Below are 15,411 nucleotides of genomic sequence, written 5' to 3'. Positions count from 1 at the left end.
TTAAATTCCCCCCCCCCCCCTCTCTCTCTCTCTCTCTTTCTCTCGCCCTCTTTCTCCAACGTATATCGCCGTTATTTATGTACAAGTAGAAAACTCCAGTAATGCCGTTATCACGCAGCATTACAAATGGATATTACATGCATCCGTCCTTCATACAAACTATCCGTACATACGAACGTTCGGCATGTTCTCTCTAGTGCACTTCTCTCATATTTTTATTCGAACATCGACACGATTTCGCACTCTCATAGTTCTAAGATAAGATCGAGGGAAGTGAGAGAAGAAGGGCGCGGGGTCTGGAGGGTGCTGAGTTATATAAAGTTCGTGAAAACGGAAAGTGTTCGGAATTCTCAAACCCGGCCGCGCACACCGCGCATGTAACGTAAATATGTTTCTTTCTTTCTTTCTTTCTTTCTCACCTCCTCACACATACTAATACGCGCGCGCAAGCACACACATACATACAACACACGCATACACACGCACTACACATACTTTTACACCATTTTCGAGAATCACGTGTGTGTGTGTATATATATATACAATCTAGAAAATACATAATGCAACTTACTTTTAGAATAACCAATTTTACAAGAAATGTACATTTGATGGTTTGAAGTGGTGATAGGTGACGTCTTGCCTTCGGGGCGGGCGTGGGTTTTGCTAAAACGCTCGGCAAGACCGTACTTCTTTCCGTTCTCTTTCTGTTTTCTCGCTTTTTCTCTCGCGGAAGGTGCGTTCGACTGTCCTCCGAGATCTCTCAGAGAAAAACACGTGTGGCATGACGCGCGGGAAAACCAATTGGATATCATTAAGATCGCGTACTTGTACAATGATGAATCCGATGTTACACGCCGATCGGTACATCATGATTTCTGCGAATGAATTCACTCTTTCTCTTCATATTTATCTATCTACCTATATATCTACAAATATAAGAGATGTAAAAAGCTCACATAGAAAAATACAATACAAATCGTATTACGTCGCGTTTCACAATCACAACGAATCGTTAAATCGCTCTAGTAAAATTCATAACAAAAGAAGGTAATTTATTCGAGGGGGAAAACTGTCCGATCTGAATTGCATCGGTTACATTAAAGCCAACAACCTTCAGTCATGCAGAACATTTATAAAAAAAGATATCCCTGCGTCCTCGAGAATAATTGTGCTTTTTACTGAATACATTCAGGTCGTAAAACTGTACGCTTCTCGCCGGAATTCGGATCACGGCTTGCGAGAGTCGTGTCTCGTCGTTCCGGCGAAAGGCTCCTAATTTTGAAAAAGTAAAGAAACTAATAATTCAAATACGAATTTCCGTTTGAGAGTTATGGCAACGGGATATGTCCGCTCGCATGCGATTACTCTGAGGGGAAAAATATTGCGAAGAACGGAACGAACGAGAATCCATCGAGAAGCCGTCGAGAAAAAAAAAACAAGTAGTAAAGTGCAAAAGGATGTATTGTGTTTTGTTGTATTGTTTTGCAATGTTGCCAGATTCTGTCTTCCGCTTTCATATTTTGCAGAAAAAAGCAATCGTCTAGTGATTTAGGGACGCGCGATTGACGTCGCTTTTCAGTAAGGAGCTCCGTTCAACAGACGCCGCGGCAGCCTGACAATCGCGAATATTTCCAGGACTCCAAGAGATGAAAGGCCGCTCGACCGTCGTATGTCATAACGAGAGAATTCACCGGAACGATCAGCAATCATGATAGAAACGCGCTCGAGGACAATTCTTAACATTATTCACAGCGATCACATCTTTTTTCCCTAATAAAACGATTTAACAACAATCAGAGTCTGGCAATTTTGCTGTAGCTTCCGACTTTACGAAACACACATTGAAGATCCTCCATCAACGTGGCGCTATTGCGCCCTTGACACGTACATTAATATTTACAAGTCGCGCTAGATAGAACTATCTTGTGTATTATATTATCTTACTATCCTTAAGGCTAGTATGTTAACTTGCTGCACACACGTGACGTGGTCCATGTGACATGTGAAGACACTGGGTGGTCAGTCGCTGTCCGAGCCCACTGGATTAATCTTTTTTCTTTTCTTTGCTTGCTTTGGGTTCACGATCTCCTCCTCCTGCAAGTGTCGAAAGGAACGGTGTTTAGCATGTTGTAATGTACTTTTTTACTCAGACTAGTATTTATGATTATACACTGTTTACAATCTCTAGTCGGAGGAGTACAACTAACTACGGATATGTACATAGATCAGCATAATAGCCTTTAACCCTTTTGTCAATATATTTTTCGTTTTTCCATCAACGCATCGGGTAACCGGATATTTCAGCATATGACACGATGGAAACGTCATTATAGCAGCTGCCAAGTTGCGAACATTCTTTTCTATTGTACTCTAAAGTCTCAGAATAACAAAGACCTTTTGTATGTCTGCTCCGCGACGGTACATGTTTCTACGCATTCATCAACTGCTTGTCCGCAATTCGAAATGAATACTGAATACTCGTGCATTGACAGAAGAGTTAATACATCTAGATATCTATCTAGAGCACATAACGCATATTACATCCTTCTAGAAATATTATAGTTATTATGTAATTTCTTATAAGAAATAATGACTTCCTATAAAAAATGATCTAATATGGCTTTAAAAGTCTGCCAAAAAGTCTGGCTAAAAAAGATTATTTGATTATTTTCGATCAATTGCTTGTATGAAAAAAAGTACAGATCGTCGAGTAATCGGAAACTCAAAGTCACGATGATTAGTTCGAATAATAACAAACTATGAATATCGGTCTTGGTTAGAGTGCTCACCTCGCTGCTAGAGGTAGTGTCAACGTGGTAGCGCGGAAGTGGTCTTTTCGCGTTGGACCTTTCCCTCGTGTTAGCGCCGGTTTTCCTATGACCTCCCTTACCGCCGCCTCCGCCGCCTCCAGAGGAAGCCGTAGTGTGCTTTCTCGCGGAACTACTGGCCGGTGGTGGTGGCGGTTCATTTTCCTCGTTGACTTCCGCCAACGCAAACAAATCACCGTAGCTCTTCCTCAGCGAGTCGCTGCTTGCCGCTTGCGCCTGTTGTAGCGCACGTTGCATACCCTCTGAATGATACAGCTGCAACTGCGCGGATGAAGAGCAATGCTGACGCAATTGGTCCAGATGGCCAAGCACTTGCTCGCCGGTGGGTGGGCCAGATTGCTGGTTTTGTTTGCCACCGGAACGTTTCCGTTTGTTGGGACTAGTGGCGGGATAGCGGGTGCTGAGAAGATTCGCGAGCAGCTCACCGAGCTTCTCCTCGTAATCGCGACACCAGTAACGCAGCACGGCTACGACGAACATGTCGCCGTCCATGCTTTGTCGAGCGAGCAACTGTCGTAGGAGATCCAATGTCGGTCTGTAAAATTAACGATAGAAAAGTCAATACGTCGAATCCAAACAATTGTATCAGATCGATCAAAAGGTTCGGTACAATTTCCCGCCTTTGACGATAAACCGACCATTCTTCGTGATAAAGATGTACGAATGCTGCTAAAAATGTTGGCAAAGAATCGTGACGACGATGGCTACTTGATTGATCAACAAGTTGTTTGTTTTCATTCAAGGTGAGAATCAAAAGTGAGAATTAAATTTAACGAAAAATCGAACTAGACTTTTTAACTGATCCAATAGATTGAACGCAGGAATGTAAAACAATTTAGCTTCGTTACTCACTTCTCTTGCTTCAGCATGAACAAGATTGATGTAAGTGCCTCTGCGTGATTGTGAAACTGTAGCTTCGACAGTATCGGCAGTACGTAATCAACAGGAAAATCGTGCGCGAATATGAGCTGCCAGAAGCAAAATTGCTCGAAGCTGTCCCAGTTTAAACTAGCCGTTAGCAGCGACGTGAACGACTCCTTCTTCAGCATTTTCAGGTGACCCTGCATTATCTGGCAGATCAGATCCTGTAGCTGGCGCGGATCCACGGTAGACACGACCAGATGCAGCAGCTGCGCATTGCCGAGAGCGACGTTTTGAAATCCCATGTATACGTCCGGCACCAGGTAGCACAACATACATATGTTATCTTCGTGACAGAGCTGTGGAGATAAATTATATATCAACAGGCTGTCTTCGAACACGTTGCGTACATCTCTCACTTATTCAGATGGTAAGAATGTTGAAGTCACGTACCTTCAGATCCGACACCAAACACACGTCCAGCTTTTTCTCTCTCTGCGCGCAAAAATCCTTGTACACTGACGCCTTGACGTCGTTCAACATGTTGCTGAAATCAAACGACGTAAGGCTCGAGTTACGCTTTCTCCCTCTTATTTTCTCACTTTGGTATCTCGTGTTTTTGCCTAGGACCAACCTCGGCTCGCCTTCCCGCTTCTCTTCCTCCCTGCCCCAGACCTTGAGGAAATAGAGGAGAAGGTAACCTATTCTCGGTTGGAGCGACTGCATCTCCGCCAACACTCTGGCCAAGAGCTTTCGCCGGTTGTCCTCTTCTTTGCACAATTGAAATTGGTTTCGGAACATGACGAACAGCGGCGTACTTATACTGTCGGTCAGCGTTTCCTCGTTCATATTGTCCGACGGGAAGATCCGCGGCGTAATCTGCGGCGAGAGAATGCTCGACAGGCAAGACGCCAACGTGGGTATTGTCTCGACGTCTATCTCGTCCTCCACGACCATTTGTACTATCCTCTCCATCGCTTGGCATTTCGCCTCGTTATCCGTCTCCGTGTGCATAGTCTCGATACTGGTTTTCAATTCTTCCGGTTCTAATATGAGATTTAATTGCGACGTAATATCCTCTTTCTTCGCGATGCAGTTTGCGTTTTTCTGCTCGTTTTTCAGTTTTATCGCGGATAACGGCATGTCTTCCTCGTCTTCCTCGTCCTCTACCTTTGTCACTATTCTGAAATACCGTAAAATTCATTAAGTTAATTTTATTCCAACACGAAACTCAAAGCGTGCTGAGAATTATGAATGAACAACCTTAGAGGAGAGTCCTCCTCCTCGTCACTGAATGCTGGCTCCGGATCTTGTGTTACATGATTATTCTCCACGGTAGAATTCGCGGTGTTCTCTATTACAGCCCCTGGATTGTGCTCCTTGTTAAGCTCTTCCATTTTACCTGAATATATCGGAACCTTATTACCTGCTTAAGAAAAGGATGTAAAAACCAAAGTTAGTAAGCGATGTGCTGAAAGCTGAAATGGTGAATTGTCATATTTGTAACGAAAAGTAATTCAGGAAAGATTAAATCTCCCTCGATTTGTTAATTCGTGATAGAGCATATACACCATAACATCACGTTTCTTTACTACTTTGTGTTTAACAACGATAAGCGTGGCGGCAAAAGAAGCATTAACTCTGCTTATCTTGAACAGTAGACATTTTAATGTGCATAGCGGACACGTATCATGCAGCAAGCGTGACTGTGTGAGCAGAAAAAAGAAAGAGAGAGAAAAAGACAGAAGGGATACATGCGGTTATAATGACTTTACCAGGATCCGCGTTTGGTGGCAGACAAAACTCTTTGAACGTCTCCCGTATTTTGCTTCTCAGTTCTCGATCGAGTTTCGGGCTATCGAATAGCGGATACAGGCTAGGTAAGACGCGTTTTTCTAAAATTTGTCGTAGTGATGAAAATATCCCGTTTCTCACTTTGTCCGTTAGCGGAGGATAAAAGTTCGATATTATCTGCAAACAGATTGAGATTTAGAAATGTAGTGGAGTCTCGCGACAATTCGCAGTCGAGTCTGGCAACGATTCACAGCAGAGTCTCGCGGAAGAACGAAAGTGTCGTCGTGAAATATACAACGTACCCTGCATAAAAAATCTAGAAGTGTGGCAGTGACAGGTGGATGAGACCTCATCGAGTTGTGCATGACAAGGATCGCTGGCTCGATGTTCATGATGTTGTCCTTGTCGGGCTCGAAGAACAACCAGTCGTAGAACAGAGCCAGTTTCGCGTTGCTGGCCGCCACGGTGGAGGTGCACGTAGTGAACAGCCAGCCTATCACCGCCCATCGTGGTATGATATCGGAGCATAGCAGCTCGTTCGTCGGATGTATGACCCCGACGATGAAACGAATGAGATCACATCGTAACGATTGAGATTCGGGCGTAGCTAGATACTGCCGTTGAAACCAGTCCTGATAACGCTTGTGATTGCCAAAGCGGACTTGACTCGTGAGGAACACAAGTTTCCTCTCCATGTCCGGCGTCAGCCGCGACTGCAGAAATCTCCTAGAAGTTCTCGTCTGTAGAAGCTGTAGTATCCCGTTGAAATTCGGACAGAGACACTTTGGATTTTGTAGAACGTCCTTCCACAACGCCTCGAATTCCGGTAGTCTGGCCACATTTTGCAGCAAACGCACAAAGTCTCTACAAAGAAAAGAAGATACATACGATTAGTTCTCATCCAGCTAGAGTCTCACGGGTCGAGAGTGTGTACCTTCCGATGGCTAAGCAGTCCACCATTCGTTCCCTTATCAGAGTCACCGTAAAGGTCACTTCCTTTTGCCGCAAACCGGCCAGGTGGGGCGCGTTGTGATCTTCTATTAACCGCAAATACGTGTACACAACCGACGCGACCACAAACGGGAATTTGTCCAGCCACGACCGATTCTCTTGAAAAATATCTAAAAGGGCGTCAACTAGGAACAAGTTCCTAGGTGAGATATCTCCACCCGCTGCATGCCTCAATAAACTCAAACAAAGGGTATCCACATTGGTTACACTAGTCCTTATCATTTCCCGCAGCAACCACAACAGCTGACTCCTCGTGACGTCGTTCAACCTCAAGTATCTCTCCAGTACTAATTGATTGAGGTGGATCAGCACAATGCTGAGGCCATCTCGGGTGATTAGTGTCAAGTCCCTGTAACTCTTCGCAGCATTCTGCGGATCGGTCAAGATCACCACCAATAAGCCCAAGGAAACCTCCTCGTGTGTCTTGTCCTTGCATACTGCATTGTTCAGCGTGTCGTGGGCCTCCTTCTCCGACAGTCCCGTGGTCAAATTTTGCAGTACAGAGTAGCATCTCTCAAACTTCTAAAAACACATTGTATTACTTAATGCCACAAACTCCATGAAGTGATAAAGGAAGAAAAAACAATAAAAAGGAATGATAAGTCTGTTCTTTTTCGAGAAACTTCCTGGACTAATGTACCACTAGTGCAATAAGTTAGGGTGAAACAAATGTATTTTGCTTCACTTTAACTTATTGCACAAGTGTACCACATTTCAGGAAGTTCTTCAAAGCAGAACAGTTGGTCGATCATAAATCTTTTTCTCTAGCATATGAAATTATGAAAAGTGAAAATGTTTTATCTTGAAAGCATATGGAAAAGTTCATTTTTCACAAGTTTACCCAAAGAAAAAGATTTATGATTGCCTGCCAGATCTAATACGTATCTTTCAACGTTCCTTTGCTGAACGTTCTCCGAGATTGCGAAAAATGGACGAATAAAAGATTATTCGTCGAGCTAAAGAACGAGAAAATTAAGAAAAGTGAACTACGCGTCATCTAATTAATGCGTTACCACGCGCGCGAGTGACATTAGTTTCTCGTGAGAGATCGATGCGTCACATATGACAGAGCAAAATTTATTTTCTACGTGCACATGATCAAGCCGAGTGTGTTTTATATTTTTGTGTGAAGAAAAATTCGAGCTGGTCCGTAAGGAAGTTTACATCAAAATAAACTTTGACAGCGAGTACGTTAAACGTTAAAGTGATGCGCTTTTCTCATCTACATGAAAATGCGAGAAACGCAAATGGAAAGAGGTGAGGCGGATAGAACGCGAGAAAAGACTATCGTTGCCAGGTGTTGTCGCCTTTGAATCTGGCGGTCGAACGTGCGTATTCACAAGTAGCGCCACGCGGTCAACGTCGTGCGCGACCGTCGCAACAATGGCGGAGGCTCTCGCACCCGATACGTATCCAGTGACTATTTCAAATATTTATGTTACCTCCTCCAGGTCGTCCTTGTTCTCGATGCAGCTCGTGTTGAGTAGCCGTGACGCGGGAGTCTTCGGCTGCTCCATCGCTCGCTGGCTGCGCTGCAGCCGGCCCGTGAACGCTATACGAGGCCCCGTCGAGCCCTCAGCCCTCAGCCCTGTGCCCCTGGCCGCTTGTGCTCGCCTCCGTGCATCGTGATCGTCTCGCTGGCCTGCTCGTTCGTTCTATCTCTTTCTGCCTCCTACTCTCTCTCGATCGTCCCGTTCGCGCCGTCCGTCTCGCTCGCGCTCACTCGCTCCCTCTTTCTCGCTCCCTCCCACTCCGTCAGCTCGCTCTCTTTCTCTCTCGCTCGCCCGGCTGCTCGCTCCCTCTGCCGCCCGTTCTTCGCCACTGTCTGTGCTGTGCGCGGACTATCCACTTCTGTTTATTCCTCGCCTCGCCACGGAACTCCCTGACTCCGTGTACCGTTCCGATGCGATTGCGCATTGATACAACCGCCCAGCGCTGAGAGGGCCTCGTTTCGTGACGCGGTGTCCCCACCCGGAGATCGTCGCCGTGGCCAATCGACGCTCGCTAGCCCGTACATTCGATACACTCGGTGGGGATGCAGCAGAAAAGTAGTGCGTTCATCGGACAGGGCCGTTTTGTCGAGGGGTGCTTTGGGCCAAGAGAACATTCGGACCAGCTCGACGGCGGCCGTTGAGAATCACACGGGCTTAAGTCGCGGTCGACGCACGACACGTGACACGCCACGGGCGCTCCCAATTGGCCCCGCGACATTCAATAAGTAACGGTCCGACGGGTGGGAGGTATTCATCGTTCTTGTTTTATTCAGCGCGTCTAATTGTGGTGCAAAATAATTCATTAATATGTCGTTTCGCGTATTTATGATCTCCTTGACGACTTTCAAACGACCGCGTTAATCTTATCTAGCCGATTCCGCGAGCGCGCTCACGGCTCATGTTTTCATGCGTTGTGCATCGTGTGATGGGAACGAGTGGAATGGGAACCACGAGAAGCGATGGGAAGTGTCGAGGAGTTTAGTGTCTCCCTGAGAGGGCTCGTAGGTCTTATACTTTGTTCTCTTTTTCCCCCTTTTCTCTCTCTCTTTTGCGCGCGTAACTTTTTCGCTCTAAGAATTTTTTACCGGTTAATCCGTTGCCGGACGGACAATGGAGCGGATAACGGAAGGTGTCTTCATGGTGAATTGCGTTTTGCCTCTTCGCTTGCGCTGTAGCGCGCGAGCTTTGTGCAATTATTGCGGCGAGTACGTGAACTTCGTCCTTCGTTCATCACGCGTTATTAATAAGTACGTTAGAACGTTGTAATGAAGCGCGCGCGCACGCGAGAACTTTCGCGGTTTCCGACATAGTTGCGGTTAAGAATTCCGTAACACTGGAATAGTTGAGGCATTATTAAAAGTGGTCGCGATCATGGTTGCAAAATACGTCAAAAGTCGCGCGCTGACCCGACGCTTCTCCCGCCCGTTTGTGAAACCGTCGGAGCAAGCAACGTAAGATTTGCAAGTCCAATCGACACGACAGTCCGATCCAATTGAACTTTATCGCAATGACAAAAGTGAACTCTCGCCGTAATGAGGAAGTAATGTAAAATTTACTGAACAACACGTCCCTCACCACAACTCGGTGATGAGGAAAGATTCATCCCATTCTGTTGCGTTACATGCATTCACACGTGAATTGTGACGGGAAACATGCGGGAAACATTGCGGGACAGAAAAGCGCCGAGCATCTTGAATTTAGCAATTGCGGGTCGCTCTCAGCACCCTTGTGGAGCCGGTCATGCCTGGCGTGCAGCGCGCATGTACGCGCGCACGCGCCACATGACCGGATCGTCCAGCAAGACCAGACGTCTGTAATCGCAGGGCGTCTCGGACGCGTTTTCTCCTGTTTCTACTCGTTGTGAGCGCGTTTCCGCGGCGGCATAGCGCGACGAGCACTTGGACGAGCTTCCGGCACAGCGCCCTCGGTTCTCCGAGCTCGCGCCAGGCGAACCTCGATCTCGTCGAAAAACCGAGAACTGACGGGAACGACGGAAGCGTGCGGCGACAGACCGCTGCGAGCCCAGTGCGTAGCTCACACGCAGCTCTCATCAGGTTCCCGGGAATCCCGTTGACGGAATGAATCCTCGATCACGGGGAAAGCTCGAAAATCCCGACGCGCGAGCACTCATCTTCTCCTTTGCAGCTGCTGCGAGGTACCCGCGCGGAAAACGCGTTCTCTCTCCCCGGAAACGCCTCGCTTGTAAGAGCTCGTCGCCATTTTTCGCGAGGCGAGAACGATGTAACGGGCGCGTAACGACGGATGCCGCGTGCGCTCTTTTACATAATGGCCACGTACACGCTGGTGATCTCAGCGCTTCCCGCAGCTTCAATGTCCGCGATCATTTTTTCGTCGTGATCGTGGCTCCTTTGTTGCCGCGCGTTTCCTTCGCTCAGAAGGCGCTCATCTTCGCTCGTTCGTGACACGTCTCTTCTCGTGCGGCCTCCGAAGACGTGATATAATTCTGTTAGTGGAGTCACGTATGCACATACGTGCATCGTACGTTACGTCTTTGCTCGGGTACGACACGGCCGCGTGAGAGAAGTGAATCCCTCTCGCAAGATACACGCGTCGTTGACCGATGTTTCGCAGCAGCGAGACGGAGAACACCCAACGGTTTTCTCTCTCTCTTTCCCCTCGTGGGCATCCCTTTTCCTTCCATTCTGTTCTTGCAGAAATGCAATCGGCCGTAATTCCGGCGAGTTTGTTTTCGGATGTCGCCGAAAGTTCGACGTTGCCACACGTCGACGACGACGAAAATGCGACAATAACGACGACTCGCAACGTCGAAAATACGAAACTCGTCGATAGGACTCTACGATCTCTCTTCCTCATGCTTGTTCTCTTTATTTGCGTCAATATTTTGCTCTTGACTTCTCATCACGTTCATTCGCGTGACTCGCTACAACCGTGGCCGGTTCGTAACGAAGGATCTTTCTGTCTCTCTCCCTCTTGGAGATTTTTATTATGAGCCTCGCCTCGCGTGTCGAAGAGCTGCCGTACCGCGATGTCCCGAGGTTCCGAGAGAAATGACCGGCCAAGCTGAGTCGTAGTATGCCTGCCGCGAACGTCAATGAAACGCATGCGCGTCCGAGCGCCCGTGAGTAATCTCCCGTCAGGATCATACGCGAGATAGAAAAGGAAGGAGGCCGCTGGACGTACCCAAAAATGTAGAAAGCGCTCTCGGGAGGATCCTGCGAGAGGCGCGTTACATCCATTACCAGCTGTAATGGAAAGTGCATTCCACTTGGCGGAGATACGCGAATTATCTCTCTCCGCGGACGAGAAATAAATTAATATCGATCAAAGTGGAAATGGGATCACAACGCCGTGCGTCAAATTGCTTCTGACATTGCTCTTCGTCCCCGTTACATCTCCTCTCCCTCTCCTTTTTCTCCTTTTTATTATTTGCGCTCTACGGCGAGAATTCGAGGCGGATTTCGAAAGTGAGTCGCAATCGGGAAATGTCGAACGCTCGAAAACCGCTTCGTAGATCTCCTGCAACTGTCCCTTCCTCTCCTCTCACTTCGTCGTGCGGTGCATATCTTCGCGGTTCCTTTTATTTCCAATAACTCGACGGAAATGAAACGCGTCTCGAAAAAATGGAAACGGGAATGGGAGTCGCTCGTTTCGAGAATCGGTTGTATTTATATATCATGTGTATCGACATCGTTTACACAGTTTTGTCTTGTAGCTTCATCTTTATTGGATAATTATGCGACGTTGCGAACAGAGAGCTCGTGATTCACAGGTCGCGGGGATACGCGCGTTTGTATGAGTGTGTATGTGACTAATAATCGATACATTCGAATCGTCAATGAATCATAATCGATAAACTATGAACTCACGAACTATAATAAGTAGAGTCTGTTAGTTTCCTGCGAGAACTGAACGGGATGGGACGTCTCTCGATCGAAGACTTGATTCAATACATTATTATATCAATCGAAATCCTAGATCGATGCGCTTAGGCGCACCTTCGATATACATATATGCTGCATAGTGCAAAAAGGTGTAGAGAAAGTGCGTCATTACTCTTAAATGCTAAACCCGACACGCGTGTACATACTTCGTTGTATAAGAATCACGAGTGCGAATCTTTAGAGACGACGTTTCTTGCTGGGTTTCATCCAAGCGAATCGTAAGAGGCCGGAGTGTCAAACACGCGCGATATATACGCGCTGCTAATCCCGCTAAATCTGGATAGTTTTAGAAAAAATACGCTCACACTTTATCCGTGATCCGTGTGATAATCAAACTTGCCGGCCACGTGTGTGCGATCGTTAACGAGCGGTCAGCTTATGTTCCTCGTTTCGAGAACTTCGCGCGATTGTTGTTGGCTCGTTTTGATCGAACCTGGAAATCTCTTAATCCGCGACCAAGACGCCACACCGTAGATTTCCACTGAAAACTGTGCACGGATTACTTCAATTTGCGAGAAATCGATGAAAAAAATTGTAACTTTATTTCCGGAAATACATTTTAAAGAGGGGGGGCTTTAAGGCTCCTGGATACTCGCTGCGGAACTCTGATGACGTCAGAAGCAAGAAAATGCATATCCAAAATTCTTACGCGCCATTTCTAAATACAGAAGATATTTGTGTGAAAGAACTTCTGATCGCTTATTCTGTAAAATCGAGAACTCTCTGTCCTTTTCCCTCGACAGTCAATGAACAGTCCCAATATTAACGTGACGTGCAACCTTCCTCTTTAATCTACTTTTCTTCGTGATTTTTCCATGTTTATTTTATGGCTATTTCTTGACTATCAAGAGAAAAGGGTAATTTTCTCGGAGCATTTTACAAGCATGTTCAAACGATCCAAAGTATTCTTCCAAACAAATGTCTTTGTACTTGGAAGTAATCTTTCGCCTATGACCTCACAATCCAACATGGCCGCGATGAGTACGCAGAAGCCTTCTGACAGAAAAGAAGAGAAAAGCATAGATTAATCCGAACTCGCGCCGGTAGAAAAGCAGGAACTATCGATTACCACTTGATCACCAGCACGAGTTTCGACTAGCTTCTTTCTGTTTCCTGCCAAGTTCTTCAAACTGTCTCGAGTGAAATCAAAGTCGAGAAAAAAAGAAAAATTCCTCATACATGTTGTCAAAGGTGAAGTTCTGCTGCCAATCTTTTGCGGCTGACTTGGAAGTGGCGTCACTGCGGGAAGCATCATCAGGAAGAAAGCTCGGCGAAGTTTGAAAGTACAAAGCCTCCAGCTTTAAAATGGCATCCGAAAACATCGCTCTACGATCGTTTTTTGCGAAGTTATGTCAATTTTTTTTTGCAGTCTTCGATCGATTCGAAGCGATTTTTCGATTTTTGTCGAGGCAAGTATTCGCTTCAACACTTCTCCGTTCTTCTGCAAAATCGAAAGTAGCGTGTAATATATACGAAGTAATGGAGCTTTTAGAAACTCCTTTTGCAAGACAAAGAAAGATAACAGTGGTAACGCTCGACGAGAGACAATGACGCGATTCACAGCCAGACGCCCGTCACGCATTATTTTTATGTACCTGACTAAACGCTACTGCATCTCCCGATCCGACGTGCTCAAGCACGCGCATCGACAAATCATCGAGATGCACTACAATCTCCAGTTGCGGAATCGCTGTCTCGGTTGGGCCCTTTTGTATTTGGGATACTTCTCCTTCTCGTTGCTCTTTTCCATATCAATATTATTAAAGTTTTGCTTCTGCTTGGGGAAGCAATAGACGGGCGGCTCCAGTAAGGATTTTCTTTGACATTTCACGAAGTAGCGAAATCCTTTTGCGATGCCAAAGCCAAGTATGGATATGAACATTGTCAGCAACGCCATCAGCAGAGGATGCTGCCCAAGAAACAGAGTACAATAGAATTATATTGCACGCGTGATTATAAGGAGCTATTCTTGATTGTCCCAGCAATAATTTCAAGATATAAAACACGAATTATTACCGTTAAAATGGGCTTGTTTGTGAATACATAATCGGCAATCACAACTATAACTCCCAAAATAATACCGACACCAGCTCCAAGCCACGGGATCTGCTGATCAGCTGTGAAACAGTACAATTTCGTTGTGTCCTAATTCCACAATGAATGCTTTGCAACTACTGTTTTGTAGTACCTCTTCTGTCTTTAATCAATAATTTGGATGCTGTATTCATAGCCTCCAGAATCCTAGACTCGCTTGGCTGCAGGGAGAGGGCTTTGTTGTAAGACTGAAGTGCATCGCTGAAACGGAATGTCCTCAGTTCAACTTCACCTTTCCTGAAATAACCCTGAAACAAAGTGTACAGTTATAATAATGTGCTTATTTTATTTTATCTATTATCTTAAATCTTACAGTCAAATTTGAAGAAATAGATATAAGTTGTTAGTAATTTTTCAGACATGCATGCTTCTCATATATATATATATATATACACATATATGATTTGTATGACAATGAAGTCAAATACCTTAGACCAGTCAGGTTTCAATTGAATAGTTATCAAGGCATCCTGCATGGCAAAGTGATATTGTCGCATCATCAGGAAGGCAAAGGATCTATTGCTGTAGAGAGAATAATTCTGCGGATCCAGCTGGATTGCATGTGTGTAATAAAACAACGCCTCCTCATATTTCTGTTCTTTCACGCAGGCGTTGCCCTGCTGCTTAAAAATGTCCACCTAAGCAAAAAGAAAGAAACGTTCTTCGTTAGTTTCGTGTCATATAATATGTGTCATATAGTACTGCAGATTCTGACGTTAGAGGTTAGTGACAAACCTGTATATGTTTCGATAGAATTCAATTAATACGAAATACATTATATAAGCGTGCAATCTCCTTCGGAATATTATCTAGCTCTAATTCAACACTGATAATCACAAGTATAAACGATAAGCTCACCTTCACCTCCCGGGCGTTCATAGTTTTTACTTTGCACGGTGAGGATGTTTGAGAAAAATCACACGAGCTCTATTTCTCGAGGAGAGAAATTGCGACGATCATTCTCGGCTGCGATCATGCGGTTTATCATTCTCGTATAAGTCGTCGTCACGATGTTTCCTCGATTAGACATGTAATCGACAATGAGAAGCAGACGAACACCTGTCACGTCCAGCGACCGGTGGGTGCATGCGCGCGGACGTTGACATACAATTGGGGATGGGCGATGTTAGACCAATGAAATAGATGTCCATGATTCTTTCCTATTTCTCTCTTGCTTCTCCTAAGTCAATGAAGATGATAAAGTTTATACAGTTCACTGTGCGATCGTGCTGAAGAACAAAAAGTCTCCCGTCTTGTCGTTCAACGGTAAACACTTTAAACTACGAAGTATGTTAGATCAATTTTTAAGTCGCAACTACTTTCTCGTTCTTTCATATTAATCACCAGTTGAAATTTTTTTAATTTTAAAGATCCTAAGTTGTGCAAATTAAAGACAGACAGATATTA

General features: G+C 45.5%; 1 protein-coding gene across 5 annotated transcripts; it reads right to left on the bottom strand.

The window, feature by feature from the left end:
• Positions 1-6: 6 nt before the first annotated feature.
• On the bottom strand, positions 7-15,220 carry LOC116842812 (integrator complex subunit 3). 5 transcript variants are annotated; one of them, XM_032812530.1, is made up of 15 exons: positions 14,863-15,220; positions 14,433-14,642; positions 14,099-14,252; positions 13,927-14,027; positions 13,626-13,819; positions 7,937-8,090; positions 6,418-7,016; positions 5,786-6,347; positions 5,465-5,660; positions 4,953-5,091; positions 4,324-4,872; positions 4,143-4,236; positions 3,681-4,048; positions 2,790-3,363; positions 7-2,094 (listed from the first exon to the last, which is right to left on the bottom strand). In XM_032812530.1, the coding sequence occupies exons 1-15, from the start codon at positions 14,881-14,883 to the stop codon at positions 2,020-2,022; spliced, it is 3,990 nt and encodes a 1,329-aa protein (XP_032668421.1). In that variant the 5' UTR covers positions 14,884-15,220; the 3' UTR covers positions 7-2,019. The 5 variants fall into 5 exon arrangements, with proteins under 5 accessions (XP_032668421.1, XP_032668419.1, XP_032668420.1 ...); XM_032812528.1 differs by lacking the exons at positions 13,626-13,819; positions 13,927-14,027; positions 14,099-14,252; positions 14,433-14,642; positions 14,863-15,220 and having other exon boundaries at positions 4,953-5,118; positions 7,937-8,414; XM_032812529.1 differs by lacking the exons at positions 13,626-13,819; positions 13,927-14,027; positions 14,099-14,252; positions 14,433-14,642; positions 14,863-15,220 and having other exon boundaries at positions 4,953-5,115; positions 7,937-8,414.
• Between the last annotated feature and the right edge of the window lie 191 nt (positions 15,221-15,411).

Source organism: Odontomachus brunneus, unplaced genomic scaffold (assembly GCF_010583005.1).
Source record: "Odontomachus brunneus isolate Ranch 3 - 2012 unplaced genomic scaffold, Obru_v1 Obru_scaffold_027, whole genome shotgun sequence".
In the NCBI taxonomy this organism is placed as follows: domain Eukaryota; kingdom Metazoa; phylum Arthropoda; class Insecta; order Hymenoptera; family Formicidae; genus Odontomachus; species Odontomachus brunneus.
This window is presented reverse-complemented; position numbering and strand designations above follow the sequence as displayed.

Excerpts from the sequence above, each read along its gene's own strand:
- LOC116842812 (XM_032812530.1), bottom strand. The coding sequence starts at position 14,883 with ATGAACGCCCGGGAGGTGAAG. Across the intron at positions 5,092-5,464 it reads GCCACCAAACGCGGATCCTG|GTAAAATGGAAGAGCTTAAC; the intron begins GTAAAGTCATTA and ends CGATATATTCAG. Across the intron at positions 4,873-4,952 it reads GAGGAGGACTCTCCTCTAAG|AATAGTGACAAAGGTAGAGG; the intron begins GTTGTTCATTCA and ends ACGGTATTTCAG.